Source organism: Alligator mississippiensis, chromosome 5 (assembly GCF_030867095.1).
Source record: "Alligator mississippiensis isolate rAllMis1 chromosome 5, rAllMis1, whole genome shotgun sequence".
NCBI classification, from domain to species: Eukaryota; Metazoa; Chordata; order Crocodylia; family Alligatoridae; genus Alligator; species Alligator mississippiensis.
Window position 1 is genome coordinate 158,434,630 of NC_081828.1, and position 24,615 is coordinate 158,459,244.

The 24,615-nt window shown below is 42.2% G+C and overlaps 1 protein-coding gene across 7 annotated transcripts in view; it reads right to left on the minus strand.

Annotated features, from left to right (window-relative positions):
- Nucleotides 1-4,922: 4,922 nt before the first annotated feature.
- The window catches only part of STK31 (serine/threonine kinase 31), an 89,895-nt gene continuing 70,202 nt past the window's right edge, over nt 4,923-24,615 (minus strand). For 4 of the 7 annotated variants that reach the window (XM_019498053.2, XM_019498049.2, XM_006261168.4 and 1 more), the window contains 8 exons: nt 23,584-23,664; nt 21,581-21,706; nt 20,741-20,866; nt 20,389-20,475; nt 19,269-19,418; nt 17,418-17,543; nt 15,303-15,371; nt 4,923-6,849 (listed from right to left, as the gene is read on the minus strand). In XM_019498053.2, the coding sequence (XP_019353598.1) occupies nt 6,625-6,849; nt 15,303-15,371; nt 17,418-17,543; nt 19,269-19,418; nt 20,389-20,475; nt 20,741-20,866; nt 21,581-21,706; nt 23,584-23,664 (990 nt within the window). In that variant the 3' untranslated portion in view covers nt 4,923-6,624. Of the gene's footprint in view, nt 6,850-12,547; nt 12,703-15,302; nt 15,372-17,417; nt 17,544-19,268; nt 19,419-20,388; nt 20,476-20,740; nt 20,867-21,580; nt 21,707-23,583; nt 23,665-24,615 lie in introns of all 7 variants that reach the window. The other 3 variants (XR_002093700.2, XM_019498050.2, XM_019498052.2) reach the window with 3 other exon arrangements.

A 24,615-nucleotide genomic window follows, 5' to 3' on the forward strand; every position in this document is an offset into this window, starting at 1 on the left:
ACACTAGCTTCACCCTGATGTTCTCTCTTGAATGTCAGATGACAGCAGCCTGGAGATTGAAGGCCAACGTGTACCAACCACCCCCTCCCCTCCCAGTGGGGTGGGTGAGACAGGCTGGTGGTATACACCCTCTGTCTATGGTGGCCTTGGGTTCCCCTCTCGGGGACCCTTTGCTGCTCTGAAATTCCTCTTCCTCCTCGGATGACCCTTCATCTTTGTTGACTGGTCTCTGTCGTCATCATATTGTCCAAGTTCTGGCCTGTCAGCATATTCCTTTGTTTTACAAACTCATCACATGCACAGATCCTAATTTGGGCTTTTACTGGTTTGTAAGTGTACATACATACATACACACACACACTCACATACATACACACACAACCTCCGCACCTGTGTTCACACCTACATCACTCGCATCAGGGATCACTGCAGCCAACAGTATAAAAACAGCCCAAGGTACCCTTGTTTTCTTTTACCCAAAAAGAATCCCAGGTCTTGGGGCTCCTATTAGTAGGAAAGGAGAGCTGGGATAGAGCGAGGTTTTGGGAAGAAAGCAGATGAATGTTTTAATTGAAATGACAAAGACCAAGAACATCTTCAGCAAGAACTTAGGAGGTGTCCCCGAAAGGCAAGTATTTCCTTATAACATAGGGTATGTGAAAGTTGCTCCATGGGCACCTGTATTTAGCTATTACCTCAGCTAAGAGAGACAGCAATAGAGAAAGCAGCTTTCAAGTGATGATATGGAAAGAAGAGTCTGCCCAGGAATTAAGCCCATTAAGGTTGGTAGAACCAGATGGTTTCTAAAAAGTAGAGGCTTGATATCTGGGAGAAAAATGTTTCGCCCTGTAGAAATTTCAATAATGTGAGATGTGTAACACCCTGGACTTCTTCCACTGTCAAAATGACCTCAAGGTATATTCCAATGGAGCTGCTAGAGCACAGACCATTACAGAGAAGTCGAGAATAGCTGGAATTCGACTGGATCATGGTAAAAGCTGCCACTGGGTTTCCCAGATAGATAAATCTTTTCCACCTACCTTTTTGCATGTATTTGTCTGGTTGAAGACTTCCCGTTTCACAGGAGAATATATCTTGTACTTCATATGCATCGTCTCTCTCCAGAAAAATCAACCGGCCAATAAGTTAGTCAGGTGCAATAAAGCTGGTTCTGTGTACATCATTAAGTTCTGGTACTGAAATACTATGTAGGAAGAAGTGGTCAAATGATTGGTGGGTTGGCTGAGAAACTCACACTCTAAGTACCACAGCTATCCATCTTATTTGGGATTACTATAATAAGACAGCCCAAGTCCTGTCTGACCTCCTGATCACTCTATAGATCATGAGAATTGGTGGAAAGATGTAAAATTGCCACACTGTCCACAGAAAAAGAAATGCATCTGGGTCCAGGCCAAGATTCTTGTTGTTCTGGCAGGTTTATAGTCAGGAATCCCAATCTACAAACCATGCTATGAAAGCAGGAATTGCTTATGAACCAAAAGGTACTGTTGAGGCAGTTTGGGAGTGTGGAGACTGGGCAGATGATGAACTACAGATAAGGGCAAATACACACCATTTCCAGAAATTTGTCAACTCTTGCATAGTAGGGAGGATTTTGCTCTGGAGAAACAGATTTTAAAATACCAAATACAGCAAATCATATTTAGGTTCAATCTTGAAGAAAAACTGCATGCCTAGAAAAGGTGTGGGTCTCCTTCACAGTTGATTTCAAGAGGCTGGATAGGCATATATCTTGTATGTTTATGAAAAACAGATCCTGTATCTTCACAAGTGATTAAACTAGATAACCCTATGGATTCAGTACTTTCTTTAATCGAGTGAAGGGACTGTTACCACCTGTTTACTCTTCAGGGTTGGGATGCTGTAAGAAAGTTGAAGCTGCAGGTAACAGTTCAAAGAGCCCAATGAAGTCCAAGTACTAGGCAAACGATGGTGATCTGCAACTGAATCCCCAACTGAAGGGATGTTCTTCTCATCTGTGAAGACACTGAAGTGTGTGGTCTGTGGAAGGAGGACGTCAGAACCACTAGCTAGTACCAGGGTACGAGGAAACGACAGAACCTCTTTGAAGGCTGAACCCAGAACACCACATTTTTTCCAACAGGAATCATCCTTTCCACTCTGTTCTCAAAAGGATCTCTTGAAGTTTTAGCTCATTTACATATCCCTTTCAAGTACATGAGGCAGGCTGTCCATTGTCAATGCAAATGATGGCGTGGCTCTAGAAAGATCTTGAAGCCATGCAACTTGGAATCTACCATGCGGTACCCTCCTATACAAGGTCAAGGTAGCCTGGCTCAAGAAACTCCTGAAGTTAGGTAAGAGAACTCTCCCCTTCATTAGACCATATAACAAAGATTAAAAACAAAAATAAACCTAAAACAAACTAGATGAAAGGTCTAGAAGAGGTAGCTACGTCTTAGTGACATGGACTGTGCTGGTTCTCCATCTCAAACCACAGGCTTTATGAATAAAAGGAATGGCACATGTGCCACTTTTTAAATATCCTTAGCTACAGTGCTCAAGTTGATGTGCAAGGCACAACTACAGCTACACTTCCCTGCAACAGATACTGCTGTTCAAAAACAGCCTGACCTCATATGTGTGAATGAGAGGGGAATCTGCGTGGACTACCACCAAAAAATAAATGGATTACACTTAATACTGTCACAACCCAGTGATTTTGGTGCCTCGGCACGGCGGAATTTTCCCGCCACGAGAGCCTCTTGCAAAGTAAAGGCTTTCTGTTGCTGCAGAAAACCCCCGGTGCAAGAGAGTTCCCGCCATTCGAATGTAAATTTGTGTCCCGCTATTGGCTAGCTCTAAATTATTCCTACGTGGCGGCTAGTAATTGGCTTGCTGGCCGTTTAAAATTTCGCGCAACTTCCGCCCAAGTCGGAGAACTTTGAGCACGCTGCAGAGCGCTTCTGAAGAGATCAGACTCGTGGCTGAGCTGGTCGATAGACTGATCACCTATCAATTCTTCTCTCCATCGCCGAGCGCAATCCCAGACGTATCCTTTTCCCTGCCGGCAAGATTTGTAGATGGACGTGCTGGCCTGAACCCTGCCAGCTGGAACAACTAATGTAGTTGTTCAGACGACCGGACCGTTTTCGTCGCAACCGCAAGCGACGTAAGTAAAGTTTTACAACCATAAAGCTTTCTCGGCCTCTCTATTCACCAGCCCGCCCCGACGAACGAGTAATTATTGAATCACCTCGAGTCGGCTTTGGCCGTCCGAGACAAATACATTAAGTTTTCTTCACAATGGCAAAGGGCTAGGAACTTTTGTTTTTTTAAGTGGTAAACTTTGGCCCATAGAGCCGAGGCAGATGTCATCTACCTGGACTTTAAGGCCTTCAACACAGTTTCACATCCTATTCTCATAAGGAAGCTAGCAGGCTGTGGAGTGGATGCTTGCACAGTCAGGTGGGTGGCCAACTGGCTTAAGGACGCACCCAGAGTGGTGGTGGATGGGTCGTTTTTGGCCTAGAAGGAGGTGGGCAGTGGTGTCCCGCAGGGTTCGGTCCTCGGACCAGTGCTATTTAATATCTTCATCAGCAATTTGGATGAGGGTGTGGAGAGCACCCTCTCCAAGTTTGCAGATGACACCAAGTTATGGGACAAAGTTAACACACCAGAGGGCAGGGAGCGGATACAGGCCTATCTGGACAGGTTGGATCAATGGGCAGAATGCAAAAGGATGCAATTTAACAAAGACAAATGCAAGGTACTCCACCTACGGAGGAGGAATCACCAGCACACCTACAGGTTGGGGGATGACCTCCTCAGCAGCACAGCAGCTAAAAGGGATCTTGGTGTCATAGTGGACTCCAAGATGAACATGAGCCAGCAGTGTAATGAAGCCATCAACAAAGCCAATCGCACCTTGTTGTGCATTAGCAGATGCATGACCAACTGATTGAGGGAGGCGATGCTCCCCCTCTATGCTGCATTGGTCAGGCTGCAGTACTGTGTCCAGTTTTGGGTGCCGCACTTCAAGAGGGGTGAGGAGAATCTGGAGAGGGTTCAAAGGAAGGCCACACATATATTAGTGGCCTCCATGCAAGACCCTACGAGGGGAGGTTGGGGGATCTGGATCTCTTCAGCCTTCATAAGAGACAGCTGAGGGGTGACCTTGTAGCCGCCTATAAGTTTATCAAGGGAGGACAACAGAGAATTGCGCTATTTACCAGGGCACCCCTAGGAGTAACTAGGAATAATGGGTACAAACTAGTGGAGAGCAGATTCAGATTAGACATTAGGAAGAATTTTTTCACATTAAGGGTGGCCAGAATCTGGAACAGGCTGCCAAGGGAGGTGGTAGTCTCACCTAACTTGGAGGTCTTCAAGAGGAGGCTAGATAGACACCTGGCTCGGGTCATATGACCTCAGCGCTCTTTCCTGCCTGGGGCAGGGGGTCAGACACAATGATCCTTCATGGTCTCTTCCAACTCTGCAATCTATGAATCTATGAGGCAAGGACCATTTTTAGTTTGATGTTTTATTGCACCTAGCACAATGGGGTCCTAGTCCTTTACTAGGGCTGTTAGATACTTCCACAATATAAATAAGAAGATGGAAGTTTAGACTCTTGTAAACACAAAAAAGCTGCTTGAGGAGTTGTTTTTATGAACATACACCCCAATATGAGCCTTGACAACAGTGTTTCAAGCTAAAACTTAATTATTAGGTTATTTTCTACATATAGTGTTCACAGGTTTCTTTTAAGTTAAACATTAGCCTTGGGTTGTTAATAAAAGCTATATTCAGTAACATGAAAACACTTTTAAAAACGTTGTGTGCTGATTTCAACTCCAATGTTAATACATGTTAAGCATTATATATTTTGATTACAGGTCATTTGTCACTAATCAAAAATTTTAATCCCAGACTGCTTTAACAAACTTTTGCCATCACTGATTTTATTACATATGCAAAGTTACATATGCAATCAGTAAAATGACTAATTGTTTTAAACAAACTTTCTGTGACAAAAACCAAAGTCAGAAAAACAAATTAAATCATATAAGGATGAAAGACCACTACTGCCAAAACATTCTTAACACGAAAGCTGCATTGCCTATGCCTACATTTAGATCTAATATACACCTTCATCATTGTACTTGGGATTTCCCAGTATTTTCTCAAAAAATAAAATAAAAATAAAAATAAAAAGCCACATTCTGTATTCTTCAACAGGTAAAGAGACCTATTACAGGGATTCTATTACATTTCTCTATGGCAAAAGCCCTGTTCAATGGCAACATCTAGTGGCCAGATATATTCCTAAAAAATTCTCTCAACCTGACCCTTTTCCTTTGCTGCTCCCAATCCCCACACAATTCTTTATGTATAGTAATAAGCTGAAGAGTTATGCAGCAGGTAAGAAAACCTTTACATTAATCCATTAACCTTCAACATTGCCTTGTTATACTGCAAAGAGATAAATAAAATCTAGTTCCAATTTTTGCATAATGCTTTTGAGTTTCTATTTTTACTTCATTCAAGCATCCCCGCCTACTATATAGTGAAAAATTTGCAAGATCTAAAAGTAGACAAGCAAGCACAAAAACCCCCAAAAAGAAGCATCTATGTTTGTTGGGAAGAAATACTGGAAAGATAAGAATTAACTGCAAAATGAAATAAAAAAGGTGTGACAAGGATTCTTCAGTGACAATGAATCACAAGCAGGCAAACAATCCTAATGAATGGTAGCTCTACAATTGATGCAGTTATGAATTGTAAACACCAGTCTTTCATGTTCACGTTTCTTTGAGACAGAGATAAAACTAGAGTGTTTTGTGATAAGCAAAATGTAGCATTTTTATTTGTCCAAATAGGTGGCAGCACAGAAAAAAGAAGATAAAGACAGTATCTTCAGACTACTAAATCAAGGAGGTTCCAAAGATACCTTGCTTAGATCATAGGGGAATTAAAAAAAACATACTTAATGGCTTTCTCTATTGGTTTTACTGACCAGCTGTCAGAACAGTGTTGGACTCTGAGGGGGTTTTTGTGGGGGGAAGTGTGGGGGAGTAGCAGCATAGGAAAGGAAGAGTGTTTGGTTGCTGGTGGTGAGATGAGGGGGATTTTTTTTTTTTTTAATTTTGGAGGTAGCTGCTGTTGGAGTATCTGCCTATCTGGAAAAATACATACAAAAGCAAATTATCTAGTAAAAGGAACTAATCTACTTGACCAGGAATATTTAGAAGCAGAGTAAAATAGGGAGAGGACAAGGGACTAATGAAAATTAGTCATGACACTCTCACTCTGCTTTCCTGGCATCTGGAAAACAGCACAACTATCAAACATATAACTTCTCATTTAAAGAATATTCAAAGCGAAGAAGAAAGTTGACAAATGTCATCTTGCAAATGCCTCAGTCAGCAGTATCCTTCTTTAACTTCAACTGGTTACTTTAAAAAATATGCCTTTAAAATAAAACGCAAAGAAACCACACAGTTTTAAATACAGAAAAAAAATGACTGTGTTAATCCTATTTTTCTTCTTTACATTCTGAATACGAGAGACTAGGACAACTACTTTTGGAGCTAGAAATTGAAATATCGGAGGTAAATATTTGATGAGTTTTTTGGCCTATTGAGAAGTGTCTGTCTCATTGTCCTCTTCCTTATCATCCAAGCCAGTTACATCCTGGCTTTCTTCTTTTGCCTTTTCACATTCATGTTCTTTACCTGGTTCATCTTGTGGGGGAACCGAGATCATGCTGGGCCACAAGAAACAATCTGCCTCCAGCACCTGTTCAGCTGTCATTCTGTTGCAGGAGATCAGATTCAACAGCAGGGACTTAATCTTATCTTCCTAAGAGAAAGCAGAAAGGGAGAGAAGATGGGAGCTTAGATCAGAAGAGTTACTAGTACAAGAAACAGAATACACTTGCAACTCAGACCATGAACAAAACAAAGTACTTCATGACTGCTTCTCCCACATGCATAGACCAAAGTTATTACACATGCATAAACCAGATATATGGCACTGACCTCATAAAGTTTCAACACTGAGCACTTTAAACAGAGGAGGTACCTGGCAAAACTAAACTCTTAACCCTTTAATTCCAGTGGGTATTTCAGTAGAGCAATCTCCCTCTAACATATTTTACACTGCCAAATTCCAAGGCAATTGTAAGAGGATAACTTCAACCACTGCCAAAACCAAGGGAAATTCTGAACTTTATGTGCTACCTGAGGCAAAACAGAGTAGTCTTTATTACCCTGTACTACATTCAATTCAGCTACCATATTTTTCATTCAAAATAAAATTATTTACCAGTAGTTACTGTACTTCAAGACTTGCTGCTCATCTGCACTTCTATTGTGTGTAAAGGGAAAGAGGACAGAATCTACATATGAACAACACACTTGAAGATACTCCACTTAATAAGAAGAAAATGTATTTTATCCGAGTGCTTGTTGGCATACACTACTATAGGCAACTCAGAACTATTGTTTGGTTCACCTGCAAGAAGTCCCAGAGTCCTTCTCTTTTTTTCTCCAGACTAAATAAGCCCACCTCTCTCAGCTTTTCCTCATACATCAGGTGCCCCAGCCCCCTAACCATTTTTATCGCTTTCTACAGACTCATCCACATCCTTTCTGTAGTGGGAGGGCCTAAGACTGGACATACTGCTCCAGATGTGGATTCACTAGTGCCAAATAGAAGGGATAATCACTTCCCTCCGCCAGCTGGCAATGCTCCTACTAATGCAGTCTAGTATGCTATTAGGCCTTCTTCCAACAAGAGTACACTGTTGGCTCATATTCAGCTTATTGTCCGTTGTACCCTCCAGGTCCTTTTTTGCAGAACTGCTGTTTAGCCAGTTGATCCCCAGCCTGTGCCAGTGTATGGGATTGTTCTGTCTTAAGTGTAGGACTTTGCACTTATAGAAAATTAGGGTTGGAAGGGACCTCAGGAGGTCATCTAGTCCACCCCCTGCTCAAAAGCAGGACCATCCCCGACTATATCATCCCAGCCAAGGCTTTGTCTAGCCGGGTCTTGAAAACCTCCAGAGATGGAGAAAATCCACCACCTCTCTGGGTAACCTGGTCCAGTGTTTTACTACTTACTTAATATAGTTTTTCCTAATATCTAACCTAAACTTCCCTTGCTGCAACTTGAGACCATTATTTCTTGTTCTGTCATCTGCCACCACTGACAACAGTCTACCTTCCTTTTCTTTGGAACCTTTCAGGTAGTTGAAGGCTGCTATTAAATCCCCTCTCAGTCTTCTCTTCTCCAGACTGAACAAGCCTACTTCCCTCAGTCTCTCCTAACAAGGCATATGCCTCAACCCCTTAAACCATTTTTATTGCCCTCTGCTGGACATGCTCCAATTTGTCCACATCCATTCTGTAGTGGGCAGCCCAAACCTGAACACAGTACTCCAGATGTGGCACCATTAGCTTTTTTTGCAACAAGGGCACACTATTGGCTCATATTCAACTTACTGTCCACCATAACTCCCAGGTCCATTTCTGCAGAGCTGCTGCTTAGCCAGTTGGTTCCCAGCCTGTACTGGTGCATGGGATTGTTCTATCCTAAGTGAAGAACTTTGTACTTATCATTATTGAACCACATGAGATGTCATTTGGCCCAATCTTCCAATCTGTTTAGATCTCTCCATCCTAGCCCTACCCTCCAACATATCTACTACTCCCCCCAGTTTGGTGTCATCTGCTAACTTGCCCAGGGTGTACGCTGTGCCATCTTCCAGGCCACTGATGAAGACATTGAACAAAACTAGCCCTAAGGCCAACCTGTGAGGCACTCCACTTGATACCAGCTGCCAATTTGACAGAGCCATTGACTACTACTCTCTAAGCCTGATGATCCAGCCAGTTTTCTATCTACCTTACAGTCCATTCATCCAACCATGTCCCTTTTATCTTCCAGCTCCTTCCTCAGGAACCAATCTGCCCTGGCCCTGCTCCCATGTACAGCCCTGCTGAAGTCCAGGAAGAACTTCATTGGGAACACCTGGGTTCCCAGTGCTTTGCACTGTCCTGCTTTTCCCTCCATGGTCCGGCCACGGGTAAGTTTGCTTTTATGCTCCAGGTGGCATGTCCCATTTTCCCAGTAACAGGCACCATATTGGGTGCTCTGTTACAGTGAGACAGCTGCTTATGGTCCCATCCCACTCCCTGCCCAGGCCCTGCGCCTCCACATTACAGCCCCAGCTCCCAAGCCCCACGCACTGCCCCAGCTGGGCAGCATCCTCAGCCCTGCCCATCTCCATCTCTGTAGGGGCCTCAATTACTACCCCACCCCACCCCCTGCTGCCAGACTTACCTGCAGGAAGCTGCTCTCCAGGCTACCTGGCAGCCATGTGCCTGTGTACATGTGCACAGGCACATGGTGCTGATAGCTAGAAAATGGTATTTAGAGGTTTGCTTCTGGGAACTGGCTTGTAGATAAAGTAGATATGTAGTAGAACAATGGTCATGGGGAATGGCAAGGGTTAACTGGTTTCTAAAGCATGTTTGTGATAAGGTTTCCTTCAAGGCCCACTGTGAAGCAAACAGAGACACAGGCTAGGAAACTGAAGACATGTACCACACTGTGCCATAACATGGGATAAGGTGGCATTAGAGTCACAGTGCCAAACTGCAAAGCCTTTAAGATTTCCGGCTTTGGTGAACAGAGCAAATTAGGAGGTCCAGTAAATAACCAAATTAAGATGTGTGCATGTGATGGGTTTGGGAAACAATGGATATGCTGATACAACAGAACGTGGGCAGTATGACAACTTCAGGGAGACCAATCAACAATGCTCAGAAATAAAGGGTCATCAGAGGGGAGAAAGAATACAAAAAGGAGGGATTTCAGAAAAGCAAAGGGTCCCCAAGAAGGGAATCCAAGGCCACCATGGACAGAGGGCACAATACCAGCCCATGTCATCTACCCCGCGTGCCGGGGGGGGGGGGGGGGGGGGGGGGGAGAGAAGGGAAGGGGACTCAGCCTTCAACCTCCAGGCTGCTGGCATCTGACATACAAGAACGAAGCTCACATACTGACTAGACATATCTTCCTTCTGACAGCTCTAGAACTAGTAGATATAAAAATGTTTGCATCATTCTTATCTGCTATCACTGTGTAACAATAACATTTGCCTATTATCAAATGGAGAGGTTATGGTCAGTCTGAGGGTTTAGGTCTGCCTGGAACAATGTATCTGGGTCATAAAACCAGTGCCAACAGGTGCCTCCTGATCTCCCTCCTCCTGCCAGCCTCCAAGGGGAAACCCACCGTTTCCCTCATTTTTCTCCTTTATAGGAAGAAATCCAGGTTTTACCGTGTTTTTCTGTGGCAAACAGAAAACCTGGATCCCTGCTAATGATCAAGTATCTACACTGTCTCATCCCTAACCACTGCTTCCCCTGATGGCCAGCTAAGAACATCCATCATCAATTACACATTTTTTTACTGTAGGACTTGTTCTTCTCCTGCACATGCTTTTCAGTTGCTTCACACAGCAACAGTGTTAATAGATAAGTGTGGCTCCTTTGGGGTGAAAGCATGAGGTAAAAGGCAAAATACCAGGCCTCTGCAGATGAGCACAAGATTATTCCAAATAAACTGATTATAGATTAAGCACTCAAAAGGAAAATAAGTTTTATGGAGAACCAAAGCAAAAGATTAACAGCCAGAGATTTGAAAGATTCCCCCAGAAAGAGTTGTCCAAGAAAGAAGAAACTAATTATTAAACCACGTTTACATTCTTCTAATTCAAGAACAGCACTGATTGCTTGCCCCTTAGATTCTATGCTTAGAGTACTGCACACGGATTGAGTCACAAAAAAAAAAAAATCAGCACTGACAACATATTGACTGGTACCTGGTAAGATCACAAAATAATGGAACATCCCTATGAATTTATTCATGGAAGAAAAAAAAAAAAAAATCTTGATTTCATTAAGAGCCAAAAGCTATAAAATTACACATTACTTTTTCCTGCAAGAATTCATTGTCTGTTTTTGAGATAAAAGTGTTTTGTGACACAGAAGTGTTTCAAACACAGCAAAAACAAGAAGTTGTCTGAAACTAACCATGTGAGATGAGATGCACTTTTCAGACTAACTGGTGTCTTATATTATTTTAAGACGAATGAAAGCTATAATTGACCTAAATGTTATTTTTCCCTCCTGAGGATTTTGGTTTATTTGATTCTCTTATACCTAGGGATTTACCTAAAGAGCTGGAAGTGCGCTACACAGCAGCTCCTTTAATCTTGCTCTTTTCACTGCACACCCCCACCTACCACTGACTGGCAGAGGGGCTCAGGGGCCCTGCTACTCACTCCTAATCGTCCAAACAGCAAAAACTACGGTTTTAAATATGCCACAGTTTTTACCTCCAACCCAATCAGCAGCAAGCAGCAGGGCTGTCAGGGTCCCTTGGCCAATTAACCGAGGGGATGGAAGGGGGAGGGAGAAGGGGTGTGCAGTGGGAAAAGTAAGGTTAAAGGAGGCACTGCACAGTGCATTTCCAGCCCGATTTAAGTAGATCCTTACTTACACCAGTAATTTTTTTTTGTCTTAAAGGACAAGGAAAAGGTTAAATTGTTCATTACTTAGGTGAAATGCAAAACTCTAGAACTCAGAGGTGATACCTTTTATTAAAGCAACTAAAAAAATTCTCACACGCACAAAAAAAAGATCTTTTTCTGCAAGCTTTTGGGCAGACATGCCCTTCTTGAGACTAAGGGAAAATTAAAGTTGGTAACTTCATTGGTGCACAACAAGAAAGATTTCTATACCTCCCTGGCTTTCTGCCACATGACACCACCAGGGAAGGAATGCTGCTATATCTGCGCATCAAAGAGCAGCTCACAAAGACACTCTCATGGACCCAGAGGGACAAACTTCCATCTTCAGCATCCTCCATGCAAAAATGAAGTTTATTTTCTAACTATGGGGACTTTTTACCATCTTTAATTTTCCCTGAGTCTGAGGAAGGGCTTTTGTGCCCAAAAGTTTGCAGAAAAGATAACATTTTACAATTTCTTAGTCGGTCTAATAAAAGGTATCCTCTCTGAACCAAGAGTTCTAGAGTTTTGCATTTTCCTCAGGCCAACACAGCTACCAAATACATCCCTCATTACTTAGGTAGCACGCACCGTGTAAAATGAAGCAGTAGGCAGAAGGCTGTGTAAGCTTTGGGAGGAGAGGGGGTTTAAAGGATATTTTTAAAGTTCTAGAGCAATCAGAAATGATATGCGACTAAGAACTGCTCAGTCTTATTTTTAGATTACAGTATTGTTTTCAGAATGTCAGTATAACATGATTCCTACAATATGTTAAGGGAACATATTATGTCAAAGGTGATGATATGGTTGAATGTACCCATACAAGCCTAGAACAATCCTTCAGGAATCCATCGTTTAAGACTAATCAAAATACTAATATCGTCAGGGTGGAAGATAGTAAGTTTTAGGCAGATAAAACCAACTACAGATAGGTTAACATTAATACACAAGCAAAGGTGTAACAGGGTAGGTCCACACCTGGGGTAGCCACTGCCATACAAGGCAATGCCAGTTCCTGCTGTGCTGATTGCAGTGGGATGATCAGTTGTCACTCAGTCAGCTTCTGCTTTTACTCCTCCTCCCCAGAAGTGGTGCCCATGGTTGCAGCCCTTATCACCCCCTCTATTACACTACTGCACAGGAGAAAAAAAAAGCAAAAAGCAGGGCGAGGTGGTACCTTAGAAACTAACTCATTCAGAAAGGCATGTGCTTTCATAGGCAACAGCCTGCTCATCTGACAAAGCAGGCTACTGCCTACACAAGTGCATGCCTTCCTGAACAAGACAGTTTCTAAGGTCCCTGGTAGATGTTACACGTAAGACATGATTAAATAGTTAAGTACATCTTAAGTAGTGGCCTGGCTACTTGTTACTGTCATTAATGGCACAATAAAAAGGGGAAATAAGCCACAATATTATTCCACAAAATATGCATAATAATTTTGTGGATGATTTCTATCATGCCTCAAACAGTTCATGTAGCCAGTGCACTGGGCCCACTAATCAGATGATTGGAGGTTTCAGCCCTGGTACTGCACTCAAGAGTACTCCACACTCCAGTGTGGTCCCAGGTTGGACGCCTCGCAGCCGCAATCCTGGGACTGCCCCAGAATGCATTCCCCAGGACCATATCTCAGCCGATTCAGGTGTTTTTTTTAACATTTTCTAGAAAAAAGACAGGACAGGGTGGCACCTTAGGCTGCTGACAGGCATTCACTTAAAGATGCAGTGGGGTCTGACTTCCAATCCTAACAATAGCACTTCCTGCCATGCCATGCATGCATGCATGTTAGAACATGATTTTGGCATCAGGGATCAAATCCCAATTGTGCCCACTATCTGGTACAAGGAAAGCCACTAACCTGATGGGCGATCCTAGCCCTGGGACTGCACCAGAGTGTGGAACACACTCCAGTACAGTCCTGGGTTCCAAGACTAGGCAGTCTCACCTGGGACCACACTGGAGTCAATACAAGACTCCAGTGTGATCCCATTGCTGGGACTATCCAGCAACTGATGGGGGGGGGAGGAAGGCACGAGAGAAACAAGCACACATTGGAGCACACAGGCAGCAGTGGTGGAAGGCAATACTGAGGGGTGAGGGGGAAGCGTCAACATGTAGAAGGTAAGGGGCAGGAGTCAGGTCACTTGGCTCCCTCACCATTTGCCCTTCTGCAGCAAAGGGGGAGGAAGGGTGACATATTTAAGACAACCCTGCAAAAATTGGATTCTAGATGTGGAAAACTGCAACAAATCTATAAATGTTCCATAGCTAGAATCCACATCTTGTATTTAGATAAATACAGTGGGAAGGGTGGGAAGAGAGGGAGAGAGCAAATATATGTGCAACAAACACAGAGATATTAACATAAATGTCTCCATCTGGTATACTTCTTCCATTATATGAAGACTGGAATTGTATGCTATTGCTGTAAATGGGCAATTAAATAACAGAAATTTTGAGTTAAGCTGCAGAAGTGTGGCTAAAGCAGAAAGCCCCAAAAGCCTCTTCCCATATGACCGCAAAGTAAACCTTTTTGGACTGCTGGCTTTTCAGCAAAGAAAAGAAAGCAATTAGCATGTTCACCTGAACCAGATCAGATCAAACAGAGAATTAGTCCTTAAGTTAGATAATGCAAACAAACTATATTATCATTTAGGAATAACCGATTAATCCAGGGGTAAGCAATGCCTGGCACACGTGCCAGAGCATAGTACACAAAGGAATTTTGCTTGACATTCATGCTTCGGGGAAGAAGCTGGAGCTACGCTGTCACAACAAGGATCAGGTCCCTCACAGCTCCCCCACCATCTGCCCCTGGCATGCCAACATCTTACAAGTTGAGGTTGCAGGTGTTTTTCGCAGTCTGCCCAAAAACATTGCCAACCCCTGGATTAATCAAAATATATTACAGAGAGTTTAGTTTTAGTGGATATATTTGTGTTTGTTTTCCCAGGTTGGAAAAATGAAGCAGCCTTGTCCATGAAAATTATAAATGAAGTACCAAATAAACAAACAGGTGGCATTTGAAGGAAGGAGATAAAGATCCTGCCTGGCTTAGAACATTCAAGAGAAAGAAAAAGTGATCATCTATCAAAAGCTATACAAGAAACTGAAGAGGAAACAAGGATCAAAGAAAAGGTCCTGAGACATGGCCAAAAAATTCAAGACACTGATGAAAATAGTTAAATGCAAAAACACATCAGGGTTAGGAGCACAGAATAAATGTTTGTAAAAGCAGTAAAAGCTTATACAGGATTAGGGCATTCCCATTAGTATTACTAGACAATCCTTGAGCAGGAGAATGGAAGAAATCAACACTATGACCAACATTTTCAAATGCAGGTAAGTACTCAAGACACATTTGAAAAAAAAAAAATCAGGTCCTTATTTAAGTACCTCCTTTAAGGCACCAATGTTTGAAAGTTTTGCCCTAAATTTGTAAAGCTGTGTTTTATAAATCCTAATTTACAATGGTTAATTGTTAGATTAAGGCATAGGAGACAACTGTTTTATTTCTCTTACAGGGAAACAGACAAATAACTTCATTCTTCTGTCTTTTCAAATAAGCTTCAATTTGCCTATGATATTTAGGATTCTTACATCCTGATTTCCAATTAAACATTTTCTCAGCCTGACATTCTTAATCTAACTTTGGATAAAATTCAGTCAGTATAATATCATATATAGTCTGCATACCTCTCTAAGCTGCTGAACAATAAAGTTAACATACCACATTAAGTCCATCCAATTTAGGAGTTCCATCTTCTTTTATCCTACATTCTTGGTCTTGAACGCAAAGCTGTAAATTGAAAAAAAAAAAGTATATATACCCCTATATATATAGGGGCGTGCATGTGCACATGTGTACGTGCATGTACACACACACAATATCTGCATAACTTCGAGTAAGTGTGTGTATAATCCAAGTCTCTCACTATTTTTCCTTTAGGTTTGCAGAGATCTTTTGTTTCAAATAAAACTCAAATACATGTCTGCAAAAGTTTTAAGTATAACTTCACAGTAATAGACAACATGAAATGGGGCTTCAGTTTTCCCAATATCTACCCAAATGTTAGAACAAAATATAAGCATTGCTCTTAGCCTCAAAATGGAAAAGAAAGCACCATGGGAGAGAAATAAACTTGCACAAATAATAATGAAGCTCCACAATGGAGTCAAACATTTAGTTTTAAGTCTACCACCATTTTAAAAAAGGATTAACACCTCTTCTCAAACACACAGGTAACCAGCCAGACAGTAAGATCCATCATGACTGTCTTATATAAATTTCTAAACATTTTAAGCAAAGGATACATTTAAGAGAAATGCCTTCAGGCTTACAAGTCTCCATTATAATCTAGAGCAGTACTAAACCCCAGCATCTGAATTTGGCCAAGATGCAACCTACTCATCTAATGAAAATTCAAACAATTGTACTTCAAACAATTGCAGTCATGAAGAATGCAACATAAAACTCTATCAAATGTTGACTAACATATTATTTTTTCTTTTGAACTTGAGTGTCTGCCACAACACAGGTAGAGTTTTGTGGTATTGTGGCTCTTTACTTAATGCAATAATGCAGCTCTGAGTCGAGCAGTCTCTGAGCTGCAGAGAACAGCTGACAGAAAAGATAAGGAATAGAGTAGTACTGACAAACAGCACTATAAAAAACAAAAGCCTCATATTAGCAAGTGTGGCTGTTTAGGGAGACAAGCCATCTTGTAAATTTTATTGAGCAATGCATTCATGTGCTCACAAGTATAATTCCCTATTCCCTCTATTCATAGCACTGAGTTTAAAATATGTGCACTCAATATGACAGCACAAGTTAAAACAAGTTAGACATAACATTTATTGTTATATATATATGTCAACTATATTTTCATGATATTAGTATAACCTCAGTTTCTGAGGGTCCACTGCTAAAGATTTTTTGGACTGATACTGATGGCCGATTATTAACAAGCCATATCGGCCAATACTGATCCAATTGCTGATATGCAGCCCAGCAACTTGGAGAATAGCATCTGGCTGGTGAGTCGGGGAGGAGTGACATAGTGGGGCAGATCGGGGCCCCAACAGTGAGGAAGGAGTGGGGCTGGGGCTGCCCAGCCAGGGCAGGGCATGGCACAAAGCCACAAGCGGTTCATCTGGGGAGCAAGGGGAAGGAGCGGGGAGTGGCTCCTGGTCCTGTGCACACCCCCGGGCCAGGCATAGGGAGCACGTGCCCCTCGGATGTGTGTGCCCCCTGGATCTGTGCATCCACCCCATAGCCCCAGTCCCAGAACTGCCACCACCCACCCCAAGCGCAGGCCAGTCCCACCCCCACCAGGAAGAGCCCAGTGCCTCTCTGGCCCCAGCCCATAGCGGCAGCTTGCCCTCGCACCGCACACAGATCGGGGGAGGGGAGGGCGGCACATGCCCCTTATGGCTGCCCCAGGGGCAAGTGCAGCAGCAGGAGACACTCCCCACTCCCTTCTTGTGCTCCCTGGACAAGCCATTTGCAGCTTTGTCCCATGCCCCGCCCTGGCTGGGCAGCACCTGCCCTTGCCCCATTCCCTCCCTCACCGTTGAGGCCTCAATCTACTCCCCCCACACCCCTTCCCTTCCCTCTCCCTCTTCACCCCAACAGACTTACCAGCCAGATGCTGCTCTTCAACCTCCTAGGCTGACTGTGTGATTGTTGTGGTTACACACATGCACACAGCATTTACCAGTGACATTATCAGCCACATCAGTCAAAGAAAGCAGATTATAATGTCAATTCTGCTTTTATCAGCACCAATACAATATAGACCGATGTATCAGTGCACCTCTATCAGTTTCTAAAGCAACAGCCTACCCAGAATAGAAGACAGCCATAGGCATACATGTCAGATGCTGGAGAAACTGGCTGTCCCATTTTTAGTTCTGGTGAAATTAAGCTCAAGGTCCCAGCTTTCATAGAGTTTGCAGAGGCACGCTGATCCTAGAAGAGACAGAAGTATATCAGTCCATTTTAAATAAGACTGGTGGTATATCAAATCACACATTGCTTCCTATTATCTTGCCCGATTACTTTGCAGCCAGTGCAAAAAGGCAAAATGCAGCAGGTAGGTTATAAAAGCCTCCTTACAGTTGACACAATCCAGGAAGAAAATGAAAGCAAAGCACTTACTGTGCATCACAAAAAAAGCGATTTATGAGCTTTTGCTCTCTATTCCTGAACAACCACAATTCTAGAGCTAAAAACCCAATTATGAAAAGTTAAGTCAACTCTCGTGCCACAAGAGAACAACTAGAACGTTATGATTGGCATGAAGGAAAATCCAATACTTCCTTTGTTTCTGCTTTTTTCTAAGCCACCCTAAATACACAGGCAACTATGAAAGAAATAAATTAGTCCAGAACCAAGAAAGAGAAGTAAGTTCAGAAAGCTGACTTGGACCACCACACACAGGACCCACACTCTGCAAATGTCATCTACAGAGGTTGCTATATAACAACTGTAGAGATTTGCAAAGATATGCAAAGATACCTACAAGGTTCTACCTAACTGTACAATACATCCCTGATCTAGAGTAAAACTCAAATCAGTTAGTCAGTCGTATTCCCTGCCAACCAGAAGCTAAGCTGGTTCATGCCACTAGCACTCATCCCCATCACAAACTGTCACCAATTTTCACTGCCAGCAGTGTCAAAAGCAATAAATAAACTGGACAATGAGAAAAGGGAGCTGGAGCACATTAACTCCTAAGCGCTGCTGCCAGAGAACACGGCCGCCAACTGATTCAAATTCCTGAGAACCCGGTGTCTGGGAACTGACATTGCTCTCACAGAGGTCTGGACAGAATTGTCTGTCCTCTTGGTTCCTCCAAGAGCAAACATACTCCTCTGCCCCACAAGCCAGATGACCCCTTCCTGCAAGCTGTATTTTTTACATCCTTGTTCTAAAAGCTGAAGCATTCCCTCCCCACGCAGAGAATGTAGGTTACGTGCTAAAAGCACCAGAATTTAGGATGTGGGAGACATGGAGTAGAGACAAATGTACATTTATAGCAGCTTCAGAAGCTGCTTAGGTGTACACAGCAACTGTTACATGTGCATGGGCCCATAATGATACAAATGAGCCTAAACAAAGCAGAGTTAAAGTTGAAGCAGTTTTGCTACATTTGGATCCCTACAGGTTCATGTACTTGTAACAGTTATAATGTAACAGCAGCCAGGAGCTCCCAAGCAGCTTACATCCCTTGTTTTCTGAAGCCACTACATGTGTACATTTATGCCCCTGGTTGTTACTTGCAGTTCTGCAAGCCTTCCTGCTCATCTTCTCTATGCCCATGTTGGACTGCTTCCTTCGCATTCTGTTTTGACTGCCAATAGAAGTATTACCTGAGAACAAAACAGACAACTCCTGTTCCAGAACCAAAATGCAGCCTGCTGGGAGAAGAGTCCTAGCTCAGCCCCTCCAACCTGAAGATCCTGCACACCACATCTCCTTACTTTGCTTTTCTTTCACCTATCTCTGAAGTACTTGGTGCTGGAATGGGCCTTCCAGGCCAGAACGCTTTCCCTAGAAGGGTCCACAAAAATATCTTCTTCTATCCCTCCCAGAGTCAGAGAGCAAAGGTATTCATAACTTAACTCGTACTGAAAAATTCTTAATGTAACTAAGGAAACCTTTAATTAAATTTGAAAATCCTTGTTTCTTTACCTCTGATCTGGTGAAGTCAAAATCTCCCACAAGTCCCTGCTCTCGATTCACAGCAAACACATTATTTTCGTGCAATGATCCATGCACTATATCAGCTCTGTGCAGTGTATGCAACCCACATGCCACTCCTTTCATCACTTTTAATATTTCCTAATGAAAATTTAAAAAAAATTTGGACAGAAAGAATAAAGCAAAAAGCCCCATCATACTTCAGAATCCAGGACAACCTCAAGTATTATGAATCCCTATAAATTTATTCAGTTTCCAACATAGGTACCTTTATGAGGAACTAAGTCACACTTTGTAAGATTCTGATTACTTGTACAGCCAGTCAAATAACACTCAATCACAGCTTGATGAATCACTGAAGTTCTGAAAAAATAACGTAATCATACCTTGGGATTTATGGATTTATATGTGGGTCGTGGAAAGCAGTGCAAGAGAAAAAGCCATTCCCAAAATGTATGACTACTACTTATTTGAAAAGAAGTACATGCAATTAAGTATATAGCCTCTGGCCAGGTGGCCTTGTCTATCTAAATGTATAACTATATATAGATATCAATCTAGATCTGCATCTATCTCTACAGATCTAGACCATTTTTGCTACCTTGTTTTTCTCAAAAGGACTGGCAAAATGACCACACACACACACACACGTACACACACACACAGAGCTATTGACTGGGTATAACTAGATCTAGATGTATGTGCACACACAGAGAGATCTAGTTCTATCTATCTAGAGCCCATGCATCTGTGTGTAAGAAAATCAGGACGTAGAAGCTTCAGTACAGAAGGCCTGTAGTATTTTAAAATTTGTATGAGGCATAATGATTCCCATACTTAGAAAAAACAACTAAAGTAGGGATTTTCAAAAGGAGCCTAAGGAAATAGGCTCCCCCTGAAAGGCAGGTTCTTGGCACCTGGATACTAAATTGAGGTGTTCAGAAAAATACACACCAGCCTATACTTTCACAACACTACTCACCACTAATGGGAGTCTGTCGCACTTTGTTCAACAGTAGAAGGTAATGTGAAATAAAAAGAGACGGGTTTGCTTTAAACATTTGTCAAAAAAGACCTTGTTGAAATCCTGAATGAGTTCCCTATTACTTACTTCTGAAGTCAGAGGCTTACTAGCTTGCAATGCTCCCAGACTTGCTCCTGGGTAATATGGAACCATTAGATAAGCCAAAGGATCAGACTTTAAAAAAAATACAAAAAGAACACAAGATGAATAATGGGATTCTATTTCAAGTATTAAGAAAATAGCAGAGTTAACATTTTACAGCTCTAGTCCATATTAAGTCCTCACTAAACCAAATCAATTCTTCTGTTTGCTTACTTAAGTTCAGCATGGAAGATGCAACTATTCAACACTTTCATTAAAAAAATAAAAAGGTTTAATAACTAATTACAAATCTCTAGCTGACATCAACAAACTAAAGGGACACCCATTTAGAACTTGCCTTGCACAAAAAAAGGTATATCAACTGTAATAATCCAGATTTCTCCTTCAATCTGCTCCAAGCTCTATGATACTTAGCTGCTCTTTCTATCACTTTGGCCTCTGTGTTCACATCTACTGAATATCCCTGAAAACAAAAAACATTCAGTTTTTATTCCTGAATTAATATTATGAAGCCACTCGCTGTTCCTGGTGCACCATATTTTTAAGACCAATTGTGTCTCATTCTCCTGGTGTACTGTATTCCAGAGCTCAATATGGATTGAGATACTGATCTCAAAAAGTTACTCTGTGACCATCTAAGAAGGTTGCACTAGAAGTTAGATACATTTCCCTGCTACTTGAACTTAGCTTTTCTTTACTTGGCTGGGTGTTTACAACTTTGCCATTGTCAAATTTGCACTTCATGATCTCCTGAACTCTGGGTGGGGTAAGGCAAAAAAACATGACACTGGAAAGGAGAAGCTCCATGTGAGAATCCGTAGTAAAGGTGCTGGCAGGCCCAGGATGGGGACCAGATGCACCAGGAACAGGGAATGATGGTCCAAAGGAGGTGGCCAGCCCACTGGCTTCCAGGACTAACAGAAGAATAAGGGAACATATTTACCATTGCTTCCCCAAAAAATGAAAGACAGGAAGAGAAATGTAGACAGAAGATAGGAAAAATGACACAGTTCTGGTAGTGTTTAAAGGGCCCAACCAAAATTATAAGCATGGGGAGAGGTGAAATTAAAATTAAGTCAAAGCACTAGAAAAGGAGTTACTAAGTTTACTTAAAATTAATAAACTTAAGTAATCAAGAACTCGGGTGAAGCTGGAACTAGAAGTAAAAAAAAGTTACCTTTAAAAGAACCTTCTGATCTTGAATCTCAGAACACACTAAAGGCCGCTTGGTGCTCAGTTCCTTCAGCGGTTCAGCATCTAAAAGGTCTCGTTCCAAACTGAGTGTCAGAAGCCCACCAGAATTCTAGAGTGTACACACACACACACAAATGCAGAGACCAAGTAGCATGATAATCCAGTCGCTGTGCATATTTTAACATCATATGCACTACTAAATGCTTGATGCATAAAACCCTCTTAAGACAATACATGACATTTATCATAATGTAAGAAAGACCAATTTCAAGCTTAACATAATAAAGGTGCCCATTGCTTTAACACAGGAAAGATGTTCCATTTGGTGCTTTCTCTCTCTCTCCTTTAACATCATTCCTTTAATGCGGATAGTCTGGGCTTAATCTTTCAGTATTGTACCCAGGAATCACAGACAGCCTTTATACTAGCTAGGACATTAAGGACTCATGGCTCTGAGGAAAACTGCATATGCCATTTGTTTTCTTCTTTCTACATAAGAAAGGTCCAGGTTAGATTGCATGCTGTCACAGTAAGATATTTTTCACAGGCCAAGTACAAACTTGAAACAGTTGGAGATTTCATTATTCACAGTGTGAAGTCCTCGCTCCCTCTCCATGTCCCTGTCCCCCTTGTCACTTGCTTAAGCCAAATTCAAATACGGTATCCAGCCTTCATGTAAGTTATATATTCATCTTTCCCACTCATATTTGCTCTATTTACCAATGGAAAACAGACACTGGAAACCAGAATTTCACCAAGGATTTTAGGGAGCTGACAGGATATAAAGCAAAACCTAAATTTGTATGACTGCATTTAGGAGTTGAAAGACAAGTCAAGAGAAAGTATACTAAAGAATTCTCATTGCTTACTACAGGGGTCTTTGATAGTTTCTATTTTCTGGGATATTTAAAGAAATAATCTCCCCTGCATTCCAAGACATGCTGCAAGATGCCTAACCTAAGAGACATCTACCATCATTGCCTAAATTACTTAAAAAGTAATTGTCACAGAAAAATACTAGGTATACATTAAATGAATTTACCATGTAAAATATATTTACATGGAACCTATTTACTCAAATTTAAGATGACCCTGAATTTAAGACACCCCACAATAATTAGATTCTACACATAGAAAATGTATAAATTCGTTATAATTTTCCATGTATAGAATCCAATTATTGGACTTTAATTCAAACCTCCCACCAATGCAGCGGGACAGGCAGTGTGGAGGCAGGTAGAATGGGGAGGTTAAGCAGCTTGTTCCCGACTCCTACCTGTCCATCCCCCCAGCCTCGGGTCTCCCCTTCCCCCTAGCCTCTGCTTTCCACTATCTGCTACAGGGCCACGCTCAGTGCCCCAGGATGCAACATGCATAGAGCTCTGCAGTGCAGAGGAAGGGTGAGGGGAGGGAGAGGGACAGACAGGGGAGGAAAGGTTTTGTGGTGGGAAAGGAGATGCAGAAAAAGAGGCTGCGGGAAGGAGATGGCAGGGTGCAGATGTGGTTGGGGGAGAGTGGGGAGGACAAGCAGCAGCTGTAGCTATGGCCCCAACCTTGAGTAGGGGCTGGAGCTCAAGCCACAGCAGTCACCTGCCCATCCCCCCCTCCCCCCCCAAACCTCCAACACCCTCTTACTCTATTTTAAGGCAAGAGGGGGCATCTTCTTAAAATCATGCAAATATGGCATAACAAATTCCAAGACTAAGAGCTCAACCACCCTTCATCTCTGAAGTAATTCAGAAAAGATCGAAATAAATGGGACAAGCGAAAAAAAATTAAGCCAGTGAATCTGCCATGGCTTCAAGAATATGCAGAAGGACAGAATCCTTTTAAACAGTACTGAGAGAGACCAACTGTGGCCTGTAACAACACAGATAAGAAAATGGCAGCCCACAATAGACACAGACAATATGGAACCTAGTTCATGTCTCAAGGGATGCTCCGGCAAAAGAAGGATTCTGGTTCAAAGACTAAATAACTGCTTACCATATACTTTTGAATCCCTGCTTCTGGGTGAAGAAGTGGCAGCTCAGGGAACCATTTCTGCACAAGGTAATTAAGTTTCTCCTGAACGAAGAATATGTTCATCAGTACACACCACCCCAGGACAGGACAGATACAACTGTATGTCAGAAGTTACAGCAACTGAAATTCAAACAGCATGCCCATAAAATATATGGGTTTTTTTTAAATACTGAGCTGAATTTAGCATGACTGCTCCTCTCCACATCAGCACCACTCTAAACATGATTACCTTTATATTTTTTCAGAATCAATAACTGTCCAAAGTGAATTGTTTTAGAAAATAAGATTTTGGAGGTAACTTCAAGGTTCTGTGGGGACTCAGTCATCTCTTCCAGGAATATGATGCACCCCCTTGACATTAACTCAATACTTGGCTTCATCACAGCATCAGAAGAAAAACTGGATACTGGGAAAATTGAGGAGGAAACATCCCCTCCCCCAACCACAAGCCAACTAGACATCAGAAAAAGAAACAAGCAGCAAGGTGGCCAGGCTCAAGGCAATAAAACAGAGAAAAGCTCATTATCTGCAGCCAACACCACATGGCTGTACCATGTGTGGCTGACTAGGGTGATGGGTCATGCTGACAACCATAATCCCAAAGAGATAGGTAAATCAGGAGTCCTGGTTCTGCTCTACCTAATTTAAAATGAAGACCCATGGGTTCCTATTCTATTTCTCCAAGCAGTGGGATCATTGGTATTTATCCTGCCTTTATGTCTCAGGAGAAACAGCCCCACATTTTGTGCTAGTTGTAAGTGAACTCTTGTCCTATTTCCTACATCCTACAGGTAAGCATATTTCTTCAGCAGCTGAGCCCAGACTGTCACCTTCCAGCTATTCTGGACTGAGGACCATCTTTCCTCTTACTAGCTCATTTTGAAAAGCTGAATTGATACAGAAAAGCAAAAATGATCAATTCTTCCTCCTCCACTCATGACATTATGTCAGAGGTGTTACTGAAGATAAGCACATCATTAGTCTTCAGTACTA